Consider the following 12,903-nt stretch of genomic DNA (forward strand, 5'->3'; position numbering starts at 1 on the left):
AGTTCCTATCTCCCATTACAGTTATATGAGATCACATATTCTAAACGGTTCCTATCTCCCATTACAGTTATATGACATCACATATTCTAAATGATTCCTGTCTCCCATTCCAGCTATGTGGGCATCAATGCGTCTGATGTGAACTTTGCTGCTGGGCGATACGACCCCACCATGCAGACGCCATTCCCAGCTGGCTTTGAGGTTTGTTCACATGCTATGAGTACTATGAATACAGTCACAATCTGAACACATCTTTGAGTTTGACAGCCTTGTCAGACATCCAGATGATAAAATCCTCTATTCATGATTTTGTTTTAATGTGAATGTTGCTGCTCGAAGCTCGAAGAATAAATAACAATGTGAAATTGGATGTAAGCTTCAATTTAATATATGATTAAAAAATATATAAAAGCACAATTTTTTTTAAATATCAGGCTGACAGTGCCTCCTCTGTTTTCTACTTTCAGGGTATAGGCAATGTTGTACAGACTGGCGAGAACTCTAAGATCAAAGAGGGACAACATGTAGCCTACGCGAGGTACGGGGCCTTCTCGGAATATGTGGTGAGTCGTCCCACCTATTCCCCTTCTCTGCTATCCTTTTTTTTTTCTCTCTCTCTCTCCCTCTCTCTCTCTCTCTCTTTCTCTCTCTCTCTCTCTCTCTCTGTCTCTCTCTCTCTCTCTCCCCTCCCCCCTCCACTCTCTCTCTCACACAAACACATACACACAAACATACAAACAGACACACAAACATAATCTTCCCTGAGGTTTTGACGAAAGGCACTATAGAAATATGCTTTCTTCTTCTTCTTCTTCTTCTTCTTCTTCTTCTTCTTCTTCTTCTTCTTCTTCTTCTTCTTCTTCTTCTTCTTCTTCTTCTTCTTCTTCTTCTTCTTCTTCTTCTTCTTCTTCTTCTTCTTCTTCTTCTTCTTCTTCTTCTTCTTCTTCTTCTTCTTTCTTCTTCTTCTTCTTCTTCTTCTTCTTCTTCTTCTTTTCTTCTTCTTCTTCTTCTTCTTCTTCTTCTTCTTCTTCTTCTTCTTCTTCTTCTTCTTCTTCTTCTTCTTCTTCTTCTTCTTCTTCTTCTTCTTCTTCTTCTTCTTCTTCTTCTTCTTCTTCTTCTTCTTCTTCTTCTTCTTCTTCTTCTTCTTCTTCTTCTTCTTCTTCTTCTTCTTCTTCTTCTTCTTCTTCTTCTTCTTCTTCTTCTTCTTCTTCTTCTTCTTCTTCTTCTTCTTCTTCTTCTTCTTCTTCTTCTTCTTCTTCTTCTTCTTCTTCTTCTTCTTCTTCTTCTTCTTCTTCTTCTTCTTCTTCTTCTTCTTCTTCTTCTTCTTCTTCTTCTTCTTCTTCTTTTCTTCTTCTTCTTCTTCTTCTTCTTTTCTTCTTCTTCTTCTTCTTCTTCTTTCTTCTTCTTCTCTTCTTCTTTCTTCTTCTTCTTCTTCTTCTTCTTCTTCTTCTTCTTCTTCTTCTTCTTCTTCTTCTTCTTCTTCTTCTTTCTTCTTCTTCTTCTTCTTCTTCTTCTTCTCTTCTTCTTCTTCTTCTTCTTCTTCTTCTTCTTCTTCTTCTTCTTCTTCTTCTTCTTCTTCTTCTTCTTCTTCTTCTTCTTCTTCTTTCTTCTTCTTCTTCTTCTTCTTCTTCTTCTTCTTCTTCTTTCTTCTTCTTCTTCTTCTTCTCTTCTTCTTCTTCTTCTTCTTCTTCTTCTTCTTCTTCTTCTTCTTCTTCTTCTTCTTCTTCTTCTTCTTCTTCTTCTTCTTCTTCTTCTTTTTCTCTTCTTTCTTCTTCTTCTTCTTCTTCTTCTTCTTCTTCTTCTTCTTCTTCTTCTTCTTCTTCTCTCTTCTTCTTCTTTTCTTCTTCTTCTTCTTCTTCTTCTTCTTCTTCTTTTCTTCTTCTTCTTCTTCTTCTTCTTCTTCTTCTTCTTCTTCTTCTTCTTCTTCTTCTTCTTCTTCTTCTTCTTCTTCTTCTTCTTCTTCTTCTTCTTCTTCTCCTCCTTAATATTATTATTTCTCTCCTTCCATATCCAAGGCAGAGAACTTTTCTCATGATTTTGAACCGATGTAATGATTTACTTTTGCTTTGTTTTTTACTTCCCTTTGATTGGTGGATAGCAAGTTCTTTTAGTTCGTGTCTCAGTTTCCCCATCTGAAGGGTGTCAATAAATCAGTCTCTATAAGGCCAACGATAACCTCTTCATTTGTAGGCAATACACCTCTTAAAGTTAAAGACTACTTATCGTTTATTTTAACATGTGTATTGTCCATACAAGTCACCCAGCATCATCATGTCGACGATGTGGTCTAGTGGTATGACACTCTTTTTTGGATCGGAAGGTCCTGGGTTCGAGCCTCACTCATCGCATAGTTGAGTCATTGGCAAAGGCTCTTTACTCACATTGTCTCACCATACTCAGGTTTAAAATGAGTACCTGGCCGTTAACAGCATTGTCTATAGTTCTTAAAAAATTGTAATATCGCCTAACAGGTGTCATGTCTCGTTCTTCATGTTCCGTGTTGCTGTTGGTTTGGGACCCCTTGTAGAGCACGTTTAGTGGATATTGCGCCATTTAAAACTCAATTGTAGTTGAAAATGTAGGGAAAGCTCCTCATCACTGGGCACATAACATGCCCTTGTTACAAGCCCCTTGTTGTATTATTGTAACTCTCTGCTGTATGGCTTACCAAAAACATCGCTGAACAGACAACAGTTGATGCAAAACAAAGCTGCTCGTTTAGTTACAAGGACAAAGCCTTGGGACCATATAACACTGGTCCTTAAGTCACTACACTGGCTTCCATTAGAGAATAGAATAAAATACAAAATCACATATTTTGCTTGCAGTTGCCTTCACCATACATGACATGAATACCTTGCATGTCTTGTGAGGAAATATAAACCAACCCAATCTCTGCAAACCTCCAGTTCTTTGCTAATGGAGAAAAACATCTGAAGAACAAAGTTTGCTGAGCGTGGTTTTGCATTTTCGGCTCCAATCGTATGGAATTCTTTACCACCTAAAACCTGACAATGTGAAAGTCTACCAGTATTCAAAAGGCATTTAAAACCCAATTTTCATTCTGCTTTTCATGATTCTATGTGAACTTCGAACAAGGTATATGTGTGACTGTTGTGGTGATTTTGTGGATGAATGAATGAACTTGGGTGATTCTAAAACAACTATAGTAAAGCACCTCTGAGCACTATATGTGGATACTAGCGCTATATAAAATAATAATTATAATTATTAAATTAGATTAAATTAAATTGAATTAAATTAAAATTAAATTGAGCTTTTATATAGCGCAATATCCACTAAACGTGCTCAAAGCGCTTTACAGGGGGTCCCTGGTCAACAGCAACATTTAACGTGTAGGACGGGACATAACGCCTGTTAGGCGATATTACAATTTTTCGGACAAAGACAACGCTGTTACCGGCCAAGTACTCATTTTACACCTGAGTACGGTGAGAGAAAATTAGAAAAAAGAGCCTTTTCCAAGGACTCATGCGCCGAGCGCGAGGCTCGAACCCAGGACCTTTCGATCCAAAAGCGAGTGTCATACCACCAGACCACATAGCCGCACTAATAATATAACATAATTATTATAATAATACTAATAAATTGTATATCTTTATTATATATATTAGTGTTGTTTTTTCTTGTCCAGGCCTTATCGTCTGCTTCTGTGATTCCGGTCCCCAGCCCTGATCCAGCCTTCATCTCTCTCAGCGTCAGTGGATTAACCGCCTCCATCAGTCTAGATAAGGTCAGAGATCAAAACACAACTTAACCTTATATCCTCCCGTAGTTGTTTTCTTTTTCTGTTGTTGGCTATTTTTGTTCGTTTCTTAATGTAAACCCACTCAATCCTAGAGACTTTTGCTATTTTTAAAAATTGGAAAAAATGAGCATGTACATAGATATAGTTTTATTCAACTATCATTAACATGTAAAAACTAAAAACAATAGCTTTAATGCTACGCCTATAATTTATCTCAGAAAAAATGTAATAAATAGGCATGGGGTAAAAGTAACTCAGGTAATTACGGGTATAGTCGGTGTTAGGGTTGAGTGAGTTAATCCTGTTTTGTCTCTGTCGCTGTCTCTGTATCCAAGTTACAAACACAACTTATTGATATTGATTGACAACATACTTGAACTGGAAAAAACCTTGAGAAGTAAACATGCTGATATAACCTGACATTGTTTACATACACACGATCATACATGCACACAGACATAGATAATAATAATAATAATAATAATAATAATAATAATAATAATAATAATAATAATAATAATAATAATAATAATAATAATTATAATAATTATAGATCTTTCTTGTCCATAAATATGGCAATTTGTTATTTAGTTACACTTGTTATAACGTTATATGATAACTATAACATTGAACAGATATATCACTCCTACTTATTTTCTCTCTCTCTCTCTCTCTCTCTCTCTCTCTCTCTCTCTCTCTCTCTCTCTCTCTCTCTCTCTTCCTCTCTTTCTTTCATGCGTGCGATATACACAACATAAACATATTCATTTCATTTTCAATTCGTTACATTTGTGGAAATTCGACACCAAATATTATCATCGCGGGTGGTTGGATGGGAGCATCACCCTTGAATCATATACCTATGATGTTCGCATGGGTGTACGATCCGATAGTGATGTCGTTTCTTCTTCTCTTTACTAGCCTATCCTGCTTCTTTGGTTTGTGATTGTATTTATGACAGGGGATATTTTTTTTTTTCTGTAAATCTTCTGCCTGTTTGTTCTTGGTTATTTATAATTAGCTTATGATATCTTTAGGTTATGATTTTGATTTACATTTGTACTATTTTTGTTAGATTGCTTGTTTTTTTGTTTCAGCGGTCTCTCATATAACCTCAATTGTGTTGGAAGAGACCTAAAGCAACAAACAAACAAACAAAAAATATTATCATCATTATCAACTGGTCAATTAATCTAACATTAAATAAATTAATCAGTCAATCAGTCACAGCAATTAAACAAACATGGATGTTACTACATAAGTGAATTATGCATGCGTTTAGTTTAGACAAGCAATGTTATGGCTATGGGTAGTGGTAGTGTGTGATCAGATGGGTGGTGACAATGTTAATCTGTCATCTGCATTTTTTGCCAAATTGAGACCTAAAATTTGCCAAAATTTGCCAAAAAATTTGCTGAGGACAACTAAGCGTTTCAGTAAAAATTAACACGCGATTCAGAAAAAAATATATATAAAAGACAATTTTTTACATTTATTTGACTTGAGAAATGAAATGACTGTGAATAGCGTTGTTACAATGATTTTAGAGGATCATTATCCATAGAGAGTAGCTTCCCTTGGTTTGGGCCCAGGCAAAGCTGCAACATTTCTCAAGTTTCGCACTTTTTTTTTCGTTATTTTGTTTTCGTTTCTTTTTTTCCCCAAAATTTGCCACGCGATTTGCCAATTTTCCCAAAATTTGCCACGCGATTTGCCAATTTTCCCAAAATTTGCCACGCGATTTGCCAATTTTCCCAAAATTTGCCACGCCATTTGCCAATTTTCCCAAAATTTGCCACGATTTGCCACTATTGGGAAATTTGCGGATTGCCCTGATATTTGCGGCCACAAAAAATGCAGATGACAGGTTAATTACGACTGTGTCTTTGTATTGTCTCATTGGATAACACACACTTGAGTCACATTATCCCTCTCTGGATTGGGTCTTCTGACTTGCCATGGTGGGCAAAGAGGTCACTTTTGCTCTGTGCAGCTATATGGTGGTCTTTGGATTGGAAGGTCCTGAGTTTGAGTCCCACATGGAGCAGTGGATTATGGAGTCCTTGAAAAAGACTCTTTGCTCACATTCTCTCACCGTACTCGGGTGTAAATTTAGTACCTGACCTTTAACAACGTTGTCTCTGTCAGAATAAAAAATTGTAAAGTTGCCTGACTATTCATCATGTCTCATCCTACATGTTATGTGTTGCTGTTGGTTAGGGACCCTTGTAAAGCGCCTTGAGCATATTTACATGCTCATGCTCTTCTATCCCCCTTTATCTGTTTTCCCTTCCCCTGTTGCTCTCTGTCTTTGTTTTGGAAGCAACCAAGTATGGTTCCTTTTTGGTCAGAGATGATTTCTATTCCCCTGTAAATCATCTCACTCTCTTTTATGGACTATTATTGTTTTTAGTTTCAAAATAATTCATTTATTTTTGAGGCTCTTTAGTCCCAGCTCGCCATTATATGTCCAAACATCATTTGATCTATTTTTCTTACCTACAATCTTTTTCACTCAATCAAACCATCTCCCTTCATCACCTTTTCGTCTGCTCACTTCAACCCCTTCTTTCCTTTCATTCACTCAATCAAACCACTCCCTTCATCACCTTTTCGTTTACTCACTTCAACCCTTCTTTCCTTTCATTCACTCAATCAAACCATCTCCCTTCATCACCTTTTCGTTTACTCACTTCAACCCCTTCTTTCCTTTCATTCACTCAATCAAACCATCTCCCTTCATCACCTTTTCGTCTGCTCACTTCAACCCCTTCTTTCCTTTCATTCACTCAATCAAACCACCTCCCTTCATCACCTTTTCGTTTACTCACTTCAACCCCTTCTTTCCTTTCATTCACTCAATCAAACCATCTCCCTTCATCACCTTTTCGTTTACTCACTTCAACCCCTTCTTTCCTTTCATTCACTCAATCAAACCATCTCCCTTCATCACCTTTTCGTTTACTCACTTTAACCCCTTCTTTCCTTTCATTCACTCAATCAAACCATCTCCCTTCATCACCTTTTCGTTTACTCACTTCAACCCCTTCTTTCCTTTCATTCACTCAATCAAACCATCTCCCTTCATCACCTTTTCTTTACTCACTTCAACCCCTTCTTTCCTTTCATTCACTCATCAACCACTCCTCAATCACCTTTGTTTACTCACACTTTCACAAACACCCTTCTTTCCTTATCATTACACCAACAACCAAACATCTACCCTTCATACCTTTTCATACTCACTTAACCTTTTTCTTACTCACACTACTCACTCAGAATATCATACTCACTCACACTCACACGACATATTCATTCACCAACCACACACGATACTATTCATATCATTCACTCACATCAGATATATTCATACTCACACACTCACCAGATATATTATATCAATGACGTCACCAGGCTTTTATTTTTTCCATCCCGTTTTGCATTTTCCACACATCACACAATATATTCATACTCACACACTCACCCAGATATATAGATAGTATGCAGATGACGTCACTCAGGCTTTTGTTATTGTTTTTGCCCCCGTTTGTGAGTTGTTTTCACTAAACTGTATTAACCAGACTATAAAAGTTCATGGTTACACAGAGTTTGTGTGTTGGTCCGTTATACTTCCGGATGGCAATGTTGTGAACTCCTTGGCCAAGCGCATTCTATCTATACATACTCACACACTCACTCAGATATATTCATACTCACACACTCACTCAGATATAACACACTCACTCAGATATATTCATACTCACACACTCACACAGATATATTCATACAAACACACTCACACAGATATATACATACTCACACACTCACACAGATATATTCATACTCACACACTCACTCAGATATATTCATACTCACACACTCACTCAGATATAACACACTCACTCAGATATATTCATACTCACACACTCACACAGATATATTCATACTCACACACTCACACAGATATATTCATACTCACACACTCACCCAGATATATTGATACTCACACACTCACACAGATATATACATACTCACACACTCACTCAGATATATTCATACTCACACACTCACTCAGATATATTCATACTCACACACTCACACAGATATATTCATACTCACACTACTCACACATATTATACTCACACACTCACCATATATTCATACTCACACACTCACACAGATATATTCATACTCACACACTCACACAGATATATTCATACTCACACACTCACACAGATATATTCATACTCACACACTCACACAGATATATTCATACTCACACACTCACACAGATATATTCATACTCACACACTCACTCAGACATATTCATACTCACACACTCACACAGACATATTCATACTCACACACTCACTCAGATATATTCATACTCGCACACTCACACAGACATATTCATACTCACACACACACAGATATATTCATACTCACACACTCACACAGATATATTCATACTCACACACTCACACAGATATATTCATACTCACACACTCACACAGATGTGTATATTCATACTCACTCACACAGACATATTCATACTCACACACTCACACAGATATATACATTCACTCCTCTGCCTCAATCATATACCTGGGTGGGGTTCCCTACCTCTCATAGTGGGCATGGAGGTACTTGCTGTGTCTTCTATCCCCTTGTATCTGTTTTTCAATTGCTTTCTGACTTTGTCTTGGAATGAGACTACTTGGTTTTGTCCTGACCCTGGCCGGATTCCTTGGCTGGGAGGGAAACCGTCGATTGTGTAGTTATAGTTTTAGGAGATGATATTTTTTTTCTCTTGTAAATCATCTCTCTGTTATGTATTGTTATTTTTTATTTTTAACATATGTTATTTTTTATTTTTAACATGAACATATGATTTGTAACCATTTAAGTGTATTCCTCTTTGTGGGATCTTGTGCTGGTATCTGGGTGAAACTGATAGGTGGTCTCAAACTAAGTACAGTCCACTCCGGATAATCGCAACTTTCGGTTAATCGCAGCATTTCCCAAGAAACGGAATTAATTCTATATAAAAGTCACTGGTTAATTGCAACAAACTTCGGTTAATTGCAACAAATTTTCGACCTTAAAATGGGTAAATTCAAGAAATCAATCAAACAAAATACCAATTTCATCATGGGTGAAATCATGACAGGTTAAAGAATCGAGAGTGAGCATGATTTAATGCTACAATAGTGTGTCACCACCTTATTAGAGACAAAGGAAGGCAGGGCTTTGCAGTAAGGGTTTGTGATGTCACCTGTGACCATTAAATAGGAGACGAGGGGGCTGGGCATAGTCTTGACAAGAGGTAGACAATGACAGCTGTAAGGAGAGACTGAGCGATATCCTTTGTTTTGGGATTGACTGTGCATTGTGACCAACGAGTTTTTGAGAGCTCTCTCACATCACGGCTAATCTCTTTGACTCTTACAAATGAACAAAAGAGTGAAAGTTAATCCAATCTGAATAAGACGTCGACTTGCATCAAAGCTGCTTTTGCTTAACAAAATCTAAAATGGACTGCCATATGGTTTTTATTTCAATCATATTGTTCAGTCTGTGGTGGACTAAGAACAATATTTACAACAACTGGTTTGAATTTACCATATTTGTGTGAAATGTAATAGTAGACAGGACATTCAACTTCAGTTAATTGCAACTTCGGTTAATCACAACATTTTCGCTGATCCCAAGCTGTTGCGATTATCCGGAGTAGACTGTACTTTGATAGTGTGCTGTTGGAATCTACATCTGTTTCTTATTTGAACCAATTTCCCTTTGTCTTACCTTTTCTTGGGTGCTTCAATTGTAATTCTAGAACTTCTTACTATCCCATTTTCTTCCTTTTTACTGGCGTTGATATAACCTTAATGTGTTGCAAGCGCCGCAAAACCCTTAAAAACATAAAACAAGCATCAACCATGTGCCCACATATTTTTGAAATGTTTTTCTTTTTCATTCCAGGAAGGTTATCTGAAGGAAGGTGAAACTGTTCTGGTGACAGGTAACCAAATATTTAACTTTAGTTTATAATCCATTTTTTAATACCTACAAGGCGGCTATGTGGTCTTGTGGTATGACACTCGCTCTCGGATCGGAAGGTCCTGGTTTTTGAGCCTCGCTCATCGCATAGTTGAGTCATTGGAACAGGATCACCCAGATTGCTAGTTTTAAATGGAATCATAAATCTTAGAGATTGAAGACAATTGATTAAAATTAAAAGTTGTATATGTTCTTGGTAAAATTGGTCTAAATCACGAAAATATCATCATCATCATCATCCTCATCACCATCATCATCATCATCATCATCATCATCATCATCATCATCATCATCATCATCATCATCATCATCATCATCATCGTTATTATAATTATCATCATCATCCTCACCATCATCATTATTATAATCATCATCATCATCATCATCATCATCATCATCTTCATCATCATCATCTTCATCATCATCATTATCATCATCATCATCATCATCATCATCATCATCATCATCATCATCATCATCATCATCATCATCATCATCATCATCAACATTATTATAATTATCATCATCCTCACCATCATCATCCTCATCATCATCATTATTATAATCATCATCATCATCATCATCATCATCATCATCATCATCATCATCATCATCATCATCATCATCATCATCATCATCATCTTCATCATCATCATCTTCATCATCATCATCAACATTATTATAATCATCATCATCATCATTATTATAATCATCATCATCATTATTATAATCATCATCATCATCATCATCATCATCATCATCATCTTCATCATCATCATCATCATCTTCATCATCATCATCTTCATCATCATCATTATCATCATCATCATCATCATCATCATCCTCATCATCATCGTTATTATAATTATCATCATCATCCTCACCATCATCATCCTCATCATCATCATTATTATAATCATCATCATCATCATCATCATCATCATCATCATCATCATCATCATCATCATCATCATCATCATCATCATCATCTTCATCATCATCATCTTCATCATCATCATCAACATTATTATAATCATCATCATCATCATTATTATAATCATCATCATCATCATCGTTATTATAATCATCATCATCATCATCATCATCATCATCATCATCATCATCATCATAAAGGGAAACCCAAGGCATCATTTGTTTTTGTTTTAAAAAATCGGAGTGTCAGTTCAACCTCACCTTATTTTTCTCTCCTACATCTTCGAATTTCAACTGGCAATATTTGCTTTTTTTTATCGTTAAAATGTTCATATTTTCACCTTTTTTATTTTAAATATCACATGTATATATCATGAAATTAGCAATTATATAATACAGTAATGTGATTTTTATGTTTTGACTCTCTTTTCTTTTTTTTTTCTTTTTCTTCTCATCTCATTATTGGATCACAGCGGCAGCAGGGGGCACTGGGCAATTTGCAGTGAGTATGGAAGGGAATTAATTGGTTAATGTCTTTCATCTAACCACAATATAAAAGTGTTGCCCTTTTTGGAGTATGGCCGAGTGACATCCCTGATGATGGATGATGATTTTAAATAAATACACAAGAATGTGGATATTGATTTAGTTTATTTTATTTAATGATAGCCATCAATGGTCCATCATGATCAGCATGAACAACAGGAAGTAAGTAAGTGAAAGTGAAAGTGTAAACATTGAACTAACTGAAAACATATAAACAGAAGAGTTCTACTCAGTTGTGAATCAATAGATTTACACATGTGTCAATAGTATCATTATACCAATGATAACAGCATAAACAGTCATATGACATAAACATATTTAACAGCCCTGTCTAAATGACAAATGCCAGTTTTCTTTTAACCATTGGAGAAATTAGAACTTTATATATCTTGTTATGTATTTGGCAAATTGGATTTTTTTTTGTAACATTAAGGATCTGAAACCACTAGACCAATCGTCACCAAATTTTTCATGGTGTTTACAATTGACATCAAGATGGTTTTTGTGTATTATGGGATTGATTAGACATTGTGATGATTTTATCAAAAAATCAAATTTGTAAAGTCAAATCCCATCAAAAACAGACACCATCATTTTTAGCACGTAACAAACCTTTTCATCTCACTTAAATTTTTTGTGGATACCAAAACTAGACGAACTAGCCTATTGATTATTGTTTGTTAAAATCCATATATAAAGACATCCTACTACTGATGTGTCTTCGTTCATATTCCGTGCCATTCTGTGCTTGACTGTTGGGTTGAAAAAAATGTAAGCATAGAGAGCCTTGTGTTGTGTGTAGTGGGAGTTAGTTCCAAGTGATGGGACCTACTTTACTGAATGATCTGTCACCAAAACGTCTAATTGTTTTGTTTGTTTTAAAGATTTTTACGGCTCTTGCAACACATTTAGGTTATATCAGCGCCAGTAAAAAGAAAGAAAATGGGATAGTAAAAAGGTCTAGAATTACAATTAAAGCAGCCAAGAAAAAGTAAGAGTAAGACATAGGGGAACTGGGAACAAATAGGGACCAGATGTAGATTCCAAGAGCATACCATCAATGTACTTAGTTTGAGATCACCGATAAGTTTCATCCAGACACAAGCACACAATCCAACAAAGAAGAATACACTCAAATGCTTACATTATACATTCAAAATAACATAATAATACATAACAGAGAGATAATTTACAAGGAAAAAAATATCATTTCCCAAAACAATAACTATGCATTTGACTGTTCCCCTCTCAGCTAGGACTCCGGCCAGGGCCAGGACAAAACCAAGTGATCTCATTCCAAGACAAAGACAGAAAGCATGTTGGAAAACAGATATAAGGGGATAGAAGACACAGTATGTACCTCCCTGCCCACTATGGGAGGTCAGGAACCCCACCCAGATGAGAGGTCAGGAACCCCACCCAGGAACTAGCTGCTGATTATTGTTTGTTAAAATCCATGTATAAGACATCCTACTATTGATGTGTCTTTGTTCATATTCTGTGCCATTCTGTGCTTGATTGTTGGGTTGAAAAAAAAATAAGCATAGAGAGCCTTTTTGTTGTGTGTAGTGGGAGTGAATTCCAAGTGATGTTTA

At 36.1% G+C, this 12,903-nt stretch overlaps 1 protein-coding gene across 1 annotated transcript in view; it reads left to right on the forward strand.

Annotated features, from left to right (window-relative positions):
* LOC144957774 (prostaglandin reductase-3-like) overlaps positions 1 to 12,903 on the forward strand; it is a gene marked incomplete at both ends in the record, with an annotated part of 30,751 nt that overhangs the window by 1,701 nt on the left and 16,147 nt on the right. Inside the window, 5 exon segments of the mRNA XM_078889187.1 lie at positions 114 to 201; positions 468 to 563; positions 3,656 to 3,754; positions 9,752 to 9,791; positions 11,236 to 11,264. Of these exon segments, the coding sequence (XP_078745313.1) occupies positions 114 to 201; positions 468 to 563; positions 3,656 to 3,754; positions 9,752 to 9,791; positions 11,236 to 11,264 (352 nt within the window).

Source organism: Berghia stephanieae, chromosome 12 (assembly GCF_034508935.2).
Source record: "Berghia stephanieae isolate SIO BIC M18660-M18661 chromosome 12, UCSD_Bste_1.3, whole genome shotgun sequence".
Lineage (NCBI taxonomy): Eukaryota > Metazoa > Mollusca > Gastropoda > Nudibranchia > Aeolidiidae > Berghia > Berghia stephanieae.